We start from the raw sequence: 18,902 nt of genomic DNA, 5'->3' as shown, positions 1-18,902 counted from the left end.
TAACTCTTGAATATTTGTTTGTCAAGAAATGCTTATTAATAAGAGAATCTTATATGTCAAGGAGTCAGTGGGAGTCTTAATGGTCTTGAAAGGTTTCAAGAATAAATCAAAATAAACCTTATCGATCATCACTAGCACACGAGTTGAGGTTTACAACCTATCGTGTTGACATCATCTTGTTTTTGTGCCGTTCCAACTGAGTTAATTATGCATGTGAGCCTATGAGTTCTCATTTGAATGCATAAAAGGCAAGGACCTTGATCAATTGAAAGTACATTGATAGGAAAGGGTGAGCTGCTTAACTACTTGGAAGACATGGTGGGCAGTCGTGTTACCATAAGGCAAGAAATCAAGATTGAGAAGGTTCGGTCCATATGAGTTTGAATTTGTCATAAACTTGGGTTTAAACAAATTCACATGGATAGGAACACATACACCATTAAAATCTAAGTGTCATAAGATTCCCTCCTCATGAAAATGACTGTGAGGAAATGCTTTCACTAAGGAAGATTTTAAAAAGATGGTGATTGTGAAAATTGTATTCTCGAATTCGATTATGGTTACGGTATCCCTTTCCATGATTCGAATTGTGAGATTTGGAAATTAGTCTAAATTGTTTAAGACACACATATAAACTATCTAAGGCAAAGGTGTATAAGTTTAAGAAGCCTTGACAAAAGATTATCAAAGCATTAGGTATTAGAAATATGAACTTAAAGAAATTCAATAGGCATTGTTTTTCTGTAAGTTAAGCTGTTTTCTGAATACATGTCAAAGCTAGTAGGAGCATAAGTGTTATGTTTGTAATAATCATCGTGATAGTGGGAGCATAAATGTTATGATTGCATGATTATTAAGGCAAGTATTGCAAGTTAGCAACATTAATTATAGAAAAACAAGAGTTATACCTTGCAAAGTCGTAAGGGTTGTAAAATTGTTTTGCTATAATTAAGGGAGAGAATATTATGCTTCATTTCAAATCTAAAGGCTTAGGTTGTGGAATGTTAATAAACTTAGTCAAGGATACATAGTGTATTCTTAAATTTCGATTATGATTACAGAATTCCTCTTCATAAGTCGAATTGTGAGAACGTAGCACATAAAATATTATGGCAGAAGATTGATAAAGTATTAAATCTTCATGTAAGACATTATGCATCGTGTCCAATACGCTTCGGGTATAGGATCGATTGCAAATGCTATAATATTTGACCATTCTAAAATTTTCCAAATGTCTAGCGCATTTAGAGGGAAAAAGGACAAGAATCGGTTTTGACTAAGATAATTAAACAACTATCAAAGAACGATCCAAAGCTTGCTAAGGATTGGTCGCTTGTGAGTAGTTGGAAGTATGATATTGGATGGATCATATCGAAATTATTATGAATAGATAAGATTCTATTAAGAATGACTTGTCATATGGTAAGTATGGAAAGGTTTCCATATTGGGAGTCAGATATTAAGAATCTATGTCTAGATTAGAAACTTTTATGCAAAAGGATCTTCAAAGGAATGTACCTTGAGTAAGAGACATCACATCTATGGAATTGTCTTGTAACAATCTTCAATAGAGGACTTTGTAATTTCATTGGCAATAGTCCTTGTGACTTTAGTGCAGTGATATTACGAATGGATCATTACATAAAATGTTAGGATCTAGCATTTTCTATAAGTGGCAAGAATTTGATATTCTTATACTTATGAAAAGGATTGGGAGTTGTGAAATGAGTATGATTGGAAATGTGTTCATTTGATCTATTTCACAAAGTAAGAATCATAGGTAAACATTGTGTGCATGCTAAGAGCATGGGACAAGTGTAGTAATAATTCAAGTAAGAAGTTGATTACCCGAAACAACAAATAATGAGTAATCGATATGGTGATAAATAAAAAGGTGTTTTATTTATACTCAAAGGTTTGGGGCCATATGGGATTAGTATTATTCTTGTGTTTCAATTTGCATGTTTTGACTTCCTGAATAATTTAATTGGTTTAAGAACAGTCAAATTATTCAAACGGGCCACAGTCGTTCATATGTTGGAAGTAGATATGAATGAAGACTGTCGTGAATTGGTGTGTGGATTGTCTAAATAGCATTAGACATAAGCAAATGTTTGTTGCAACGTTCATGATTGCTTATGAATATGATTTGAGCATTGGATTAAACCCACGCTCACTTGGATCACTTCATGGATTGTTATCACGAGTGATTGGTGAGACGATAACATCTTATATTCTTGAAACCGAGATGTGTGAGTTGTATCTTGCGAGTCGGTTGCACATTGATAATATGTAAACGCACCAGTAACTTGGTGTTATAAAACATATTGTTGTGTGTGATTTGATGAGTGAGTGCAAGCGAGCATTGAGTCAAAGTTTATCCGTTCCTTTTATCCAAAGTAGGATAAAAGCGATATCTGTGGGCCCCTCGATGATTTAGTGATGGCACCTAAGCGCTTGGCCAAGCCGGGACTAAATTGATGTGTTCAATTGTAGTCTGTTGTCAGTCGTCATAAATCTGAATTAGGGAAACAGCACATAGACAGAGAGAATGAGTTAGATCCATGTCTCAGTCTATACGATATCTAGAATGGAGGAATATATGATTCCTTATCTGAAGGACACGCGTATCTGATAAGATCAGAGTTGACAGCGGCATTAGAAAGCTACGATTGCATATCAGGATCTGAAGTCATATGCAGAATAGTTATTAGACTTATCCAAGTGGTAGATTGTTGGATTAGTGTCTAAGTCCATAACTATTTTGGTATGTACTTGACCCGATGGTGCATGGTCCTTTTGGGTTGCCTTCACCAAAGCAACTTGATAGGATGAATTATGGAGAGAAAGGATTAAATATGATTTATTAATATATTATGAGAATAATATATTAAGGGAGAAATCATATTGTTTAATTAATATTAGTCAAGAATTAATAAGAATTAAGTTTGTGGCTAAAAGACATTAATTAAACTTAAGGGACTAGAACTGTCAATTGTATGATAGTTGAATATTGGGCTAATAGACTCCATAATAAAGGAGTGGACGAATTCTATGGGGAAACACATTAGAAATCGTCCAAAGGCCTTTAAGAAAGGGGTTCATGGGTTGCTTAGGGCCTAAGCATCCAAATTAGGGTTTCCTTGTTAGATAACCCTAATAGCCTCACTATTTAAGGAACCCTTATGCCCCAAAAACGTGGTGAACTTGTTCTCTAGGGTTTACACACGTTTTGGGCAGCCTCCTTCTCTTCTCCTCTTCATCCTCTTGCTCTTGGTGTTTGTGAGCCATTAGAGGAGTGACATTTGTGACTGTAAGCTTTCTAAAGTCAATACAAGAAGGGATTGAGATTGTTATTGCTATATAACAATCAAGGTATGATCTAAAACCTAATTCATATGTTATATTGATTAGATCTAGGGTTTTAAGTCTTAGATTAAAAGCATGTACAATAGAGAAACCTAGATCCAAGCTTTAGGGTTTGCATGAGCATATAGGATGTTTTTTTGGCTAAAACCCATCACATTGATCCTCGAGAGTGGGTAACGGTTCTTCACCGTTACCTTATTCAGCTCCTGATAGTCTATACACATCCGGTGCGACCCGTCCTTCTTCCTCACAAACAGAATCGGGGCTCCCCATGGTGAACTACTCGATCTAATGAATCCCTTGTCTAACAGCTCCTGCAGCTGTGTAGACAACTCCTGCATCTCAGGAGGAGCCAACCGATACGGTGCCTTGGCTATCGAAGCCGCATAAGGGACTAGGTCGATCCTGAACTCCACCTGCCTCTCCGGAGGTATCCTTGGCAACTCCTATGGGAATGTATCCATAAACTCTCTCACCACTGGCACATCGCCCACTGTCGCCTTCCCCGCCTCCCGGGTATCCATAACATAAGCGACATATCTTTCGCAACCCTGCTGAAGGTAACACCTAGCTCTCACTGCTGAACATAAGGCTGGTCCTTGTTGTGGCCTCTCGCCCTAAACTACCAACTCTCCCCCACTTGGGGTCATGATCCGAACCAGCTACTATGCGTAATCTATCGCTGCCCCATTGGGGCTCAACCAATCCATGCCTATAATCACCTTGTTCCCTCTCAACGGAATAGGAACCAGGTCCACCAGATAACGCTCCTCGAATAATCTCAATACATAGTCTCAGAATACCGTCAATGCTCGCACCGATCGGTCATCAGCAATCTCTACCTCTAAAGGGAAATCCAGCATGCCTGAAGACTCAGGAAACTTCTTGCTAAGCGCAAGAGAGACAAATGATCGGGTAGCACCCGAATCAAATAGTACCTGAATTGGGATACCGTTCACATGGAACGATCCTAAACAGAGCACATACATAACATATCAAAATCACAGCAGCATATCATAACAGCATAAATAAGAAGTCATACCCGTCACCACATCGGGTGCAGCGCGTGCCTCCTCGGTAGTCAACTGGAATGACCGGCTCCTCACCACTGGAGCCTCCGCCTTGCCCTGCCGGCCATCAGTGATCTGCAGGGTCGCTGGAGCTGGCGCCTTCAGTGGCATTGATGTTGCTGTCAACTGGGGGCAATTGGCCTTCTTGTGGCCCCTCTGGCTGTAGTGGAAACACATCAACTCAGACGTCTGAATAACCGGTGCAGGGGTAGTACAATCCCTGCTGAAATGCCCCGTCTTGCCACACTTGTAGCAGCCCGACGATCCCAGTCTACATGCCCCCTCATGTGGCCTGCCGCATTTCCTACATCGGCTCGGTCCTGACTGGCCTTTCGGCCTACCATCTGATCCCTTGGGCTTCTTCTCCGAAGCCCCAATCAACTTCCCCTCCTCTACTTTCCTCTTCCGGACATGCTCCAGATCGATCTCCCTCTCCCTTGCCCTAGCAATCATGGACTCCAGGGTAGGGCAAGCTGAAAAACTAACATGCTCCCGAATGTTGGCTCGCAGCATGTCATGATAGCAGGTCCTCCTCATATCCTCATCTCCTGCATACTGGGGCACCAGCAATGTCCTCTCCTGGAACTTGGCGGTGATCTCCGCCATAGTCTCCGTAGTCTGTCTCATGTCCAAAAACTCTTTGGCCAGCTGCTGAAGCTCTACCGCTGGCGCAAACTCAGCTTGGAATCGGGTCACAAAATTCGACCATGTCATAGCCTCAATATCCGAGGCTCCCAATGAGTCACCAACAGACTCCCACCAGTCTCCAACTCTGTCTCTCAAACACCCTGGTGCATATCCCACCTTCGACCCCTCGGGGCAGAAGCTGGTCAGCTGTGCGGACTCAATGTCCGCAATCCATCATCTGGCAGCAATGGGGTCCTTCGCCCCATGGAAATCCGGCGCACTACTGCCCCTGAAGTCCTTAAAGGACAGTGTGCGAGATCCTGACTGGCCATATGCCATGTCACTCCTGAACGCCCTGAGGCAGTCCTTCATCAGCTCAACTATCCCTTCCTTGATCGACCCGAAAATGATGGGGGTCGACTCAAGGATGCCTCTGGTGATCTCTAACGCGATGAACTCGCGTAGTCTCTCATCTACTGGCTCGGAACCTGATCCCGAAACTGATCCCTCTCCTGAACTGCCAACCGCTGGCCTCGGACGTAGTACCACCATTCTGCAATACATACAGGAAACCATTAGTGATACTGATACCACTAAAGGGATCACGTCTATTACAAGTTCCCTGGTCTTGCCTCAACCCTCCTTAATTAGGGTACGGATCCTCTACTTTCATTAGTACGGGCCCATACTACCTTCCACATCTATCCGTACCTTTCTCAAGAATAGCTTTGACTCCACCAGATCCCTTTCACCACTACTGATCCTCTGCTATTCCCATTCTAGGCTTTCCCTAGGGAAAATCTCTGACTCCACCCAAACCGGTCGTCAACCGCTTAAGGCCTCCTTGTAATGCCAGTTAGCCATTACCTGAATACCATCACATGTGATGAGGCTCAGATAATCCTTCGAGTAACATACTCGTCCCTACAACGGTTAGACTCAACGAGAGTTGCACAATAGGGCCAAATCCAACACTCTGAGATTATTCAACCCTGATCACATGTAATGTGACGTATTCACCTAATGACTAACTCCCATCACTCAGAGTCCCACAAAGCACAAAGCAAGCAACATTCGAACGTAGGAAAACTACTCAGGCAAATATGTCCTCATAATGAGAAGCTGAACTAGCATATAATGCTAAGCTCATACTACCAGGCATAACCTAAATAGGCTATCCTACTACTGTCTACTCAATACTAGCATGTAATTCTCATAAGCTGAAGCACGTAAAGCAGACACATAAGGCATCATTCCTAGATCCTTAGTCCTATTCTAGCATGTTGTTCTACTGAATCTGATAAACATAATATAACATTGTATGGGTACTTTGGGGAATACTTACTTGAGCTCGGCCGGTCGCGCACATCACACACTTGTTCTTTCTCAAAAACTCTTCTGTTTTATTCTTTAGAAAACCACTTTCTTATAAAATCTTTTAATCCCTCGGTTTGAGTCCAGACGCCCCCGAAGGTGTGTCCGAATCCCTCAAACCAGGGCTCTGATACCAACTTGTAACGACCCATTTTTCACGTCCAAAAAATTTATTTTTAAATCAATACTTTGTAAGAACATTTGTAATTAAACATTTTCTGATCAATTCATTTCATAAACATATGTAGTGTTTGAAAACCAAAACATGAAATCAATCAAAAGGTCAGAGTATAAATTACAGAACAATCTCATAAATGCGGAAAACACTGCGTGTGTATGATGTGCCGCTACCGCGCCAGTTCCTTCCCCTTCGACGAAGAGGTACCTGAAACCAAAACTGAAAACCGTAAGCACGAAGCTTAGTGAGTCCCCCCATCGTACCACGTAACATACAATCACATCACATACATACTGCCAAACATTTCTGGGGTGCCGACCTACCCGTACGGCCATTCTGGGGTGCCGTCCTACCCGTGTCAAGCCATTCTAGGGCGCTGACCTACCCATGTCGAGCCATTTTGGGGTGCTGACTACCCTTCGGTCCTAACAACCGAACCTCGGGGGACTATTTCACCCTCTACTACTACTATCACATATATCATAGCATAATCTATTGTCAGACATATCTGGGGTGTCCGACCTACCCTTTGGTCCTAACAACCGAATCTCGGGGACTTTTCCCCCTCTTACTACCTCTATCTCATGTAACATATCATGCTAGCAGCTAAACATATCATAACATACTATTAGGCATATCTGGGGCGCCTAACCTACCCTTCGGTCCTAACAACCGAACTCTATCGCTATCACATATCATATCACGCTAGCATATTACATATCAGGTAGTAGCAACACAGATGAATATCACAAAGACAAACATCTAACATACGATCCCTACTGGCGGGCCGGCATTGTGGTCGTAGACCCACCGCTACTGGAAGGTAACTCACCTCGTAGTAGCTGCTGAACTGTGCAGGAATCCTCTGACTGCTGTCGCTGCTGCTCTGGAAATCCTCCGGCTAAAATTCCCACAAAACACTTAGTCATACACTACTAACTGTCCTTAGGGTAAAATGACCATTTTACCCCTGACCAAGTCAAAGTCAAAGTCAACTTCTAGTTGACCTGACTCGCCGAGTTGGCCTGCCAACTCGCCGAGTCCCTATCCTTCCATTAGACCTCATACTCGTCTCTACTCGTCGATTTAGGCGATGACTCGACGAGTTTTCCTTCTAAATGAACATCGACTGAATCCTCATCTGACTCGCCGAGTTGTATGAACAACTCGTCGAGTTCATCTTCATCCTTAAGAAGATTGCCTTGGACTCACCGAGTCTGTTCATGCACTCGCGGAGTCCCATGAATTTCCAGAACAATTGCTTAGTCCAGAACGTTGGGTCACTCCCTGGGACCCCCTTAAAACCTTTCCACACTCAACTTGGTCCTTATGACCCTCAACTGATATGGGACAGAACCTTGGACTCGCCGAGTCCAAGAACGGACTCGTCGAGTTGGTCACAACCACTCATTGGATCTTCGATTTCTGACGTACAACCTTTGATCAAAAGATAGATCTATGCTTCTATAATCGATCTAGCACATAAAGTTACAACCTTTACGTGCTTGCATGGGACTTTGAGCTTAAAAGGTCCTTAAATAATCCCTCTCAAAGCATGGAGCCTTCTTGAGTGCAAGAGCCACTCCTTTCTGCCTTGTAACCCCTCTAAGGGCATAGATCCGAAACATCAACTCCAAACCAATTGCAATCATGGTTGGTGACCAAAATGGCTTAGAAAAGCCCTAAAACTTCACAAAATGGGATCTAGCAAATGGAAGAGCAAGGTACAGGCTTTTTACCTTCAATGAGCTGAAAATGGTGCACAAACTCAGATCCCTTTAGCCTTATCTTGTTCCTTCAAGTTTTTCCTTCCCTCCTTGGATCACAAAAGAACCAAAGTCACTCCAAATGCCTTAGATTGCTTCAATAACGGCTAGGGTTTGCTATGGGGGTCTTCTGGGAGCAAACGGGACTAAGGAGGCCGAGTTAAGGTGTTTAAATAGGGTGCAAACCCTCGGATTAGGGTTTTTGTCCAAACAAGGTCTACTCGCCAAGTCCGGGACCCGACTCGCCGAGTCCATCGCTTAAGTCTTGTGTCCCTTCTGGATTCTACTCGGTAAGTTGGACCTTCAACTCGCCGAGTCCAAGGCCAAAATGCAAATTATTTAACAAAAGAATATGTACCAAGAACCAGGTGCTACAACCCTACTAAGGGTTTTCAAAAATCAATTTCTCCTAACTATTTCAATCATATATTAGATTACCAATAACTAATTTTCATATATGACTTCCCACACTCCAGATATATTTCGTACTATAAACATGATGGTACATAATATTCTTTTGGATGTAAAGAACAATCTACACAGTCTGAAAAAAAAATATATATAAAAGAAAGGACCATAAAGCTCTTGTTCAAATCCGACTTCACCTACACAATAACATTCATCAAATAGCGCTAAAAGAAAAGTATGTAGTTGCTCTTTGATCAAAGCATAAATCTATTTGTATGAATAAGAATCTCACAAGTAAGATACATTTGAAGAAAAAAAAATTGTTCTTACATATCCTTCATGATGGTGGAAATTTGCTTACCCGCATATTTGAATTTATAGAACTTGTGTCTCGTTTGACTTCCTTGGAAATCAAGTATGATGATGAAGATCTTGGATTGATCATTTTTATTTGAAGTCATTCAAATCTCCACATCATTGTTCTTTATAGTTGTGATATTGTAGCAATGAATGAAGTCTACGAAGCCTTAAACTCCAAGGAAAAAGATGAAACAAATGATTTCGAATGACAAGCAAAGTAGTTCACAAGATAGAGATTTATCTATCGTGGTTGAGCTAAATAGAGGGGTTGTTATTAGGATTGTAGACGAACCGAATGTTTGACGAACCGTTTGTGAACTATTCGGCGGGAAGTTCGTTTATTTCGTTTTTAACTAACATAAATAATGGTCTTGTTCGTTTATTTATGTTCTTGATCGTTCTTTTATGTTCGTTCGTTTAATTTTATTTATGTTCAATTGTTTTTTATTGCATTACTATATTATATGTTCTTTTATGTTCATATATGTTCAATTGTGTTTATTTATATTCGTTTGTTTATGTTCGCTTAGCATGTTCACGAACATAAACAAACGAACATGAACAAGATAATTTGTTAAACAGATGAACATGAACAATAAACTCATTCGTTTATCCGTTCGTGTTCGGCTAACTTAAACGAACGAACATGAACAAGTCATTGTTCGTGTCGTTTACAATCCTAGTTGTCATGCAATAAAAGGCGGTCCCAAATAAAATGATAATGTATGATGTCAGAAAAATGACTCTACAAGTTCATGAGTTTTTGTTTTTTCTTGCAGGTGGTTATTTTGTGATATTAACTAAATTAGCTTGGGTTTAAATTGGTTGTGTAATTTAAAGGGGTGAATGTGATCATTTTAACAAATAATCCAAAAACGAACACGTAAACCGTTGGTAAATCATGATTATGTCGAAGTCATTGCATCTTTTTCACCAAAAAGAATCATTGGTTTTATCCAATTGAAAGTGGTGGGCCGGTAGGGTACAACTCTTGTGGTCATAATATTCAATAGTTGACTTAAGGTTAAAAGTAAAAATAACAATCTACTTTTTTTTATTTGATTGCTGTAACATTTTATTGTTATATTCTTTTATTAGATATTACAGCCCTAGCTTCTCTTCTCGGAACATTATTACACTTCAAAAATAATACTTCATCATACTTTTATTTTAGTAGGCCATCGCATACTTTAAAGATCTACCTAATTAAGTAAAAAAACTTTAAAATAAGATACATCAATAATAAAAACAAAAAATAAAACTCTACAATAAACAAGAAAAAAAATACATATTTCATATATAACCCTAATTAAAATAAACAAATGAAGTGGGAGGACAAATAGTTTACAAACAAATTTCACTTATAACTTGTTAAATACCAAAAACAAATGCACTTGAGATCCATCTATACATTAAACCAAACAACTAGACACGATACAGTCTTCACTGTCACTATCATTGTCACTGTTATTGACGCGTTCTTATCAGGACCGACCCAATCATCCGTAGCTCAAACCGCTTAACCGCCAATGCAGCTTCACGCATCGTCTTGTCCACAATGTACGGCGTTCCTCCGACTTTCATCTCGGTTTTGTTGACCAATTGTCTACATGGCTCTCTTCTCTCGGATATTGTCCCATGGTAATGATAATACATTATTTTCCCCTCCGTTTTATGTGTTGTCTTCCCTATGGTGTTTTCAGACATGTGTACACCCGTTGCAAACACATTTCGTGGTTGCACTGCGTATTTTCGGTCTCTTCTTATCCCTTTCACCGTGTCACGATACACCAATTTCTCAATCCCCCATTTCCTGACAACAAGAAATAGCAACATACATTTATTAATTTATGCTTTACAACATCTAATTGTAATTTCACTTCTAATCCTTTTTATTAAATTATAGTATTGTTACTTCAACTATTTCGTATTTCGTATTTGTATTCCAATGGTATTGCTACTATTGGATAGAGTTATTATAATATACTTATGAAGAAATGAATGTAACAATGTAACATACAATAGTAAACAAATGGGAAGATTAATTAAAATATAATGTTTTAATAAAAAAGACAAAAGAGTAAGTAACGAACACTACAGGAAAGTACTTTTACTTATCTCTTTCTATTGTCCTATTGTACTTTCTATTTTTCTTTTATTAAAGCATTACACTTTGAAAATTTTGCTCAAAAATAACATTGTAATTTTAATTTTATCCAATTATAACAGTGCACTTTATATTTTTTTCTTAGACCATCTCCACCCACTATCATTTTCTATATCCAAAATGGTTTCTGACTTATATTTTCAAAAATACCCCTTATTTTTATTAGTTTTTACAAATTTGCCCTAAATCTTTTTATTACATTTACTTTATAAACTATATTATTAACAAATATAACCAAATAAATTATTCGTATATAATCATTTCAAAATAATTGTGATAGTAAAAACAAAACAGATTATGAGTACACAATAAAATTATTAAATATGTTATCATGTTATAAAGTAATAAAAAGATATTCAATTTCTTTAAATAATTTGGAAACAATTATTACATTTAAATTATGAGTTATGACTATAATCGTAAATTAACTAGATAAATTTGCACACATGTAACTTTTACAGCAAATTTATTGTTAATAAATAGTATCACACCCCACATCTAGTATGACAACTATTCACAACACCATATTTGGAATAAGAAATGGTATTTTGTGGATGGAGTAACTTTGCACCAAAAATGGAGTTTAACACCAAACATTGTTATAATTACAAAATTTCGCTTTGTATTTACGTAAAATTGTTATAATTGCAAACATTATTCGAAATATTTGCCATAATAGTAAGAAAATGAAGATAAGATCCTAAATTAACAAATCAATAAATAAAAATGTTGCTATTCGTTACATTTAACCCAAAAGAAAAGGCCAAATGATTAAAAAAAGTCAGGTCCACAAGCTCGACACTTTCAACACCCACCCATCCCAAACGGTCACATTCACCCACCAATGGGATCCAAGAACAAATGAAACAACTCATTTGTCATGTTCAATCATCAATGGCATGGGCGCATGGAACTGTTGGTGTGATTTGATTATGAAAAAGACGACAAATTTTTACAGCTAAATGTTTATGCAAATTCAATTAAAATCAGATCTAGGGTTGTAATTTGATGTCAATGAATCAGTAGATTCAGTATCTAATTTTGAATTAAGAAACAATACCTGTAGATTTTACCAGCGTGATCATCGAGGTAACAGAGCTTGTTAGACATTGTTCTTTGTTCAATGGTGAACTGGGTGTAGTCCGAAAGCGAATCCATAACTGTGTTAATGGTGCTTTTCTTTGGAACGAAGATGAATTCGTCCACATCGAAGAAAAACATCCATTTCGTTGTGAATCTGTATCGATGCAAGCAATCGTTCACGATTAAGAACTGATTATGATAATACCCATCGAATCTCTCTTGCTCCCGTATGTCCTGAACAGTCACGTAACCCTTCTCGACCCACGGCCGTAAAACCTCCATAACTTCCGGATGTACTCCGCCGGCGTCGTGTATCACGAAATGTGACTTCTCTCCGAACATTTTCACATGGTAAGCTATCCATTCACGAATCCTCTGAGGGCTTAGGTTTCCGTAGAGCGAGGAGCCACAGTATAAGTAGTCGTACTTCGGAGGAGCTGTGAATTGCAACGGGTTTAAGCTTCCTGGGGTTTCGGACAAAGCTTCAATGGTGTCGGTGAGGTTGAAGTTGGAGTCGCCACCGCCTCCAGTGGAGGCGTGGATTAGCAACTGTCCACCGCCTCCATCCGCACCTACAGGGAACGGAAAAGTGCAGTTGACAACGACGACGGTGTATACACGGCCGTAACCCCAGTCAGGGAGGATCTTAGAGCCGGGAACGGTGATGTTCTGGTTTTGATTTTGGGTGGCGTTGTGAGGAAGCCACTGGCAGAGATAAGTGGGTTTAGAGAAAACATGAAGGGGTTTCGAGGAAAGGCCAATGACGGCGAAGGTGTCGACTCCGCCTCTGTAAGCCGACATGAGGATGAAATTGTAGGCGGCGGTTCCATAGGTGTTGAAATTTCTCTTAACGACACCATTCTGAAGCACAACATCCTCCTGCTTAACATGTCGGTGTTGGATTTGGATTTCCACCGGTGGAGGTGAGGAAGCGGTGACGAGTTTGAGGGCGGAAGACGGTGGTGGGAGGGAGGCGCAGTTGCGGAGATCTTGTACAGAAAAGGATAGATGTGAAGGGAAGAATTGGAAAAGGGTGACGAGGGAGCAGAAGAATAGGAGGGCTGAGAGCACAAGTTTGAGCTCCGGCGCACAGTTCCATACAACTCCGATGAACATCTTCTTGTCTTTAAGATTAGGGTTTTCAATTGCATCTTTATCCTTCACCATTGTTGTGTTCAAACTCCGGCGAGGAGGAAGAGAACAGAGGGGTTGTAAGTTGTTACACACACACACAGACCCTCCCCCTCTTGAAAAGCAAAGGAAAAATTAAAATGTATAGTGATTGATAATTATATGTCTATTCGCTTTCCTCCATAAAAATTGGTAATGTTTTAAAGTCACTTTAAATTTAATTATTACTACTTTCATACCAAAACTATATTCTATGCCAATCGATGTACTATTTATAAATTGATTATATATATAAAATAATTTGTTAGAATATTAAAATAAACGAAAGTAATACACTTAGATTTACAATTCTAAACCCTACATGTTATACAACCTAGGCCTCCCTAGGAGTATTTCATTAATTATGAATAGACTAATAAATAATATTTTGAAATAGAAAATGAATTTTTTTTAAAGGAAAAAATAATATGCTTTCGATTTATGCATCTTTATCTATCATTAGCGATTAATAAGTCTGATGAATACAGCGAAAAATAATATAAGGTAATTACTGAAAATGAGAACAAAAAAGCGATATTTAAGCCAAGATGAATATATACAATACATTATAGTGATGATATGTGTTTGTGTGTAAAGGAATATAATGTGTGATGTAGAAACCATGTTTTATGATCACAATGTCAAAAGGAATATAATGTGTGATGTAGAAACCATCTTTTATGAACATAATGTCAATGGTTGATCCCTTGTATGTTTTTTTTTAACATTGTATTTATGATTGGGTTAATGGTTGCGGAAACTTGTTTTTTGTTTGTTGTGATTGACTTGCGTTGATTAAGGATGTTTAAGAGTGTGACTTGGTGAGTTGGGGAACTTCATATTGGGTAGTTATGATTTTAGTTATGTTGATACAGTGTTTTGAATTATCATACTTAAATGGTTTTTGGTTGGGCTGTGTTAGTATTTAAATGTAATGTTGGTGATTGTTTTTAAAATGTTTTTTTAAATTCTTCTTTTTTAATTTCCGTTAAATGATGTTCTAAAAATAAAGATTTTTTTTGTGTGAAAATCATAGCATTACAGTCTGACGTGTTTAGCACATAGCACCATATATCAGAGCTTCTAATCTTTCGTCTTAGTCTCTTAATAGGTATGAGTGAGCTATCAATTCTCCAATCATGTACAAGAGGTAGCTAGTGTCTAGTACAATTGGAAATATCTAGAATATCATACTACATCTAGAATACCACACTACATCTTTGGTGGTCTTAAGTCATATTTTGTCATGGACTTTGCATGAACACACAATTCATTTCTCATCTCACATGAATGCAAGTATTCATGCCAAAGCTCTTTTCAAAACATTTTAACTCTTTTCTCTTCATCAAACTCTTTTAAAAATATCACGTCATGCAATGTACAAGTAAATAAGCACACAACACATAACAGGTAATCGTGAAAACTCTTTAACTCAATCTTAATATAGAAGCATCAAATTTTTTATTGATATGTAACATGTATTCGATATTATGCACCTTTGATGAAATCCAAACCATTATTTTCTTCGTAAGCTTCATACACTTCGTAAACACTACTTATTGTCATTAATAACAAATTATTATAAAATGAATAAAATACCCATAGAGGGCTATTGAAACATTAAACACCTTCCAATAGATTATTTCCATCCTATAAGCTTATATCTAAAATTTGAAAGCAATCGGAGGTCGAATGCATCATTTCTCAAAAAGTTGCAAAATCTTCAGTAAAGATTTCACAAGGGGGCATGTGAAATTGCCTTGGGATTCCACACGGGGCATTTGGAATCTATATATATATATTAAAATTATGTTGTTTTTCTCATTTAGGCATTGTACTTTATATAAATGGCCTAGGATGGTTTTCAAACTTCACCAAATGACTCATATGGACTAAACAAGGGTCATTGATATCATATAAACTCAATCAAGTCCTCTCCTTATCGTGGCTTGATCATTAAGACCTTTTGAGGTCACACAAGCTTTAGGGATGCTTATATGAACATTAATAATACCAACAAGGGTCTTATTAATTCCTAATGATCAAATCACAAAAAATGAATTATCTACACTCTTATTAAATCCATAAATCCATCAAAAAATCATTCGTATGTGCTTAATTAATTCATGGAGCTTAATTCATTAGAATCCATGGAATAGAATTAGGGATTACATCCATGAAATCATGTAACACCTGTTTTCCAATATGTTGTTTATCAAGTCGTTCTCCCTTAAGTTACATTTAGAAGGGTTCTGGGAGGATCGCATTGCAACAACTTGGTTATTGTGGCTCGTGTCACATCATTGTGTCGCGATGCGATTATCTATTGGCCACGGACATGTGGCGGCAATCATCCTAAACCTTAATCTCGAGCCTTGGGACTCATATATAGACACTAACCCCTAGGGTTCGTTATTTCACAGACTCCATTTCCCCAAAAATGAAAACCCTAACCCTTGTGAGTGTTCTTGAGTGAGTTTGAAGTTCCTATTAAAGAATGAGGATTTGGTGCAAGAAAGTGTATTCTCTAGGGTAGATCCTGATGGGTTTTGAGCATAACTACATCCTATGTGATCATGCAACCCTAATTTATTTGGATCTAAGTTTTTCACTAGTTGAATATGTAAATTGAATACCTGTAACATCCCAAAAATACAAGCCAAAAATTTCGTTGTAATTAAGTTATTACAAAACCAACAATATAATAAAACATCCATAATATCATGTCATGTCAAAACCAAAGTGTTATTAATCAAAATATAATATCATAAAACCATATCAGAGTTTAATCCCAAGGATCTCGCGTGCGGAAAACATAGTGTGATGCGCTGCGATCGAGTCGCCTCCTTTCCTTTGAAAACAAGGTACCTAAAACCAAAACTGAAAACCGTAAGCACGAAGCTTAGTGAGTTCCCCCATCATACCACACATATTATTAGGCATACCGGGGTGCCTGACCTACCCCATGCCAGGCAAACTAGGGTGCCCGACCTACCACACTGAGCCCGGGGTGCTCAACCTACCCCTGTCAGACATACTGGGGTGTCCGACCTAACCCCGCTAAGCATACTTGGGTGCTTAACCTACCCCTGTCAGACATACCGGGGTGTCTAACCTACCTCTCGGCCCTAACAACCGAACTTGGGGACTATTCCCCTCTTACTACTACTACCGCATAAAGCATACCAAAGTAGCACATAAACATTTCAGGTAGCATCACACCTAGATGAATATCACAAAGACAATCATCTAACGTACAACTCCTACTGGTGGGCCGAAATTATGGCCTTAGACCCACCGCTACTAGAAGGTAACTCACCTCACATTGTTGAAGTCCCGCATACTCAATCCCACACTGCTGAAGTCCCGCATACTCAACCCCAGCTGCTGGATGACAGATTCCTGAACTTTCAACACCAAAATAACACCCAATTAATAATTGGGTTCCACTACATAACCATGAGTACCTACTTTGGATAATTACTACATTACCCCAAACTTGGCTTTATGCAAGCCCAAGGCCCAGTCCATAGGCCCAAAGTTAACTAGGAAATCAAAGCCCAACACATGGCCCAATTTCCTAAATTTGGCCCAAAACTTTATAAGGTCTTACCATAAGGCCCAACCATTTAGTCCAATCCAACATTCGACATACCGTAAGTCTAGGCCCAAAACCATTAGGGCCCAAAAGGTCTGAAGTTCACTAAAGCCCAAGACCTCCTGAGAGCGTACACCCATCGTACCTCTTCTGTACGCTTAGCGTACTTGGAAAAAGGGTTGTACGCGCAGCGTACAACATTGTATGCCCAACATACAAACGGATCATGCACAACATCCATTAAGTGCTTAATACTTGATCCAGTAAGTCCAAATCACAGATCTGAGCTATACTTAACGTAAAGCTCCATTCTTGGGACCAAAAGATTCAAAAACTCAACAGAATAAATCTAAGCATTCAATGGTCAAGTTCAAAGCTTTATACCTTCATCAAGCTGAGAATGAGTCCTAAAAGCCAGATCCATAAGCTCCTTCTTGATTCCCATCTTTGCATCAAACTTCATCTTCTTGAAAATGGTTCAAACACCCCAAAAATGGACTCCATAAGATTAAAATGCCATCATGGATGATATATGACAATTTCTAGGGTTTAGAGGGGTGGAGGCTGAAGATGTTAGGGTTAGGTTATGAGATAAGGAGTTTAAATAGGGTCCAAGACCCTAAAATAGGGTTCTGATCTGACTGGAGTACGCCCATCGTACTCCAGGGAACATTCACGATCCTCCTGGTCAGTACGCCCAACATACTCCAAAAGTATGCCCATCGTACTACCTTCTTTACTAGTACGCCCAATGTACTCCTTGAGTACGCCCAGTGTACTCGGCTAAGCCTGAAACTACTAAATTTCCGAAGGCTATAACTTCTTCGTTATAAATCCGTTTTCGACGATCCTTATATCCACGAAAAGGTAACGAGAAGCCCTACGCTTCTATCAACTCATATCTTCCTTAAGACCTTCCGAACAAAAGTTCATTTTCCACAAAAGCACAAACTGAAACTTTACCGAAATACCCCTAGGCTCCAAAACACAAATCGAACATTCGGATCGCTTCTAATACATCACTCGCACCCAAAATGGTCTAAATCTAACCCTTTCAAAAGCCATAATCCTTATGACGACCGGCCTTTGGGTCACAGCCTCAGACTAGGAGTCAATTCAAAATAGGGCGTTACAATACCAAAGCAAAACCCTAGATCTGGCATATATAATTTGAAAATCACATAATAAAAGGGTTTTGATGTTTACCTTGCTTGTTATGTAGTAATAACAAGCATTCCTTGTAGATCCTTTGACTCTTGAAAGCTTAGTGACTCAAATGTTGCACCTCTAATGGTTCACAAACACCACTAGCAAAAGGATGAGAGGAGAGAGGAGGAATACATTTAGGATTTTGGCTAGGGTTCTATTGATGCAAGCATTGGCTGAAATCCCTGAGTGATGGGGTCTTTATATAGTTGTAGGCTGCTAGGGTTTGCTGGAGGAAATCCTAATTTCCTGCTTAAGGCTTAAGCAACCCATGTACCCTTATAATGAGCCTTAGAAGAATTCTATAGGGCTTCCCTATAGTTTTCGTCCCCTCCATTCTAAGGAGTCTAGTAGCCTAGTTTCATAACTATCAATGATTTGCAAAACAGCCCCTGTTCTTTTAATTAGATCCTTTAATCCTAAAATTAATTCCAAATTAATTTCTAATTAAAAACTAATTAAATAACTTGATTTCTAATTAATATATTATTTTCATAATACATTAATAAATCAATTTATTATTCCA

At 38.8% G+C, this 18,902-nt stretch overlaps 1 protein-coding gene across 1 annotated transcript; it reads right to left on the bottom strand.

Moving 5' to 3' along the window:
• Positions 1-10,421: 10,421 nt before the first annotated feature.
• On the bottom strand, positions 10,422-13,681 carry LOC145065633 (galactan beta-1,4-galactosyltransferase GALS3-like). The gene is made up of 2 exons (XM_079012666.1): positions 12,380-13,681; positions 10,422-10,965 (listed from the first exon to the last, which is right to left on the bottom strand). Exons 1-2 carry the CDS (start codon positions 13,567-13,569, stop codon positions 10,620-10,622), a joined length of 1,536 nt encoding a protein of 511 aa, XP_078868792.1. The 5' UTR covers positions 13,570-13,681; the 3' UTR covers positions 10,422-10,619.
• Positions 13,682-18,902: the final 5,221 nt, after the last annotated feature.

This window comes from Lactuca serriola, chromosome 8, assembly GCF_051521515.1.
Source record: "Lactuca serriola cultivar US96UC23 chromosome 8, Lser_US96UC23_V15, whole genome shotgun sequence".
Classification (NCBI taxonomy): Eukaryota; Viridiplantae; Streptophyta; class Magnoliopsida; order Asterales; family Asteraceae; genus Lactuca; species Lactuca serriola.
Note: the sequence above shows the minus strand (reverse complement) of the source record. Positions and strands in the feature narration are given on the sequence as shown.

Coding starts and splice junctions, on each gene's coding strand:
- LOC145065633 (XM_079012666.1), bottom strand. CDS start 13,569: ATGGTGAAGGATAAAGATGCAATTGAAAACCCTAATCTTAAAGACAAG. Junction 10,966..12,379: donor CACGCTGGTAAAATCTACAG/GTATTGTTTCTT, acceptor TCTTGTTGTCAG/GAAATGGGGGATTGAGAAAT.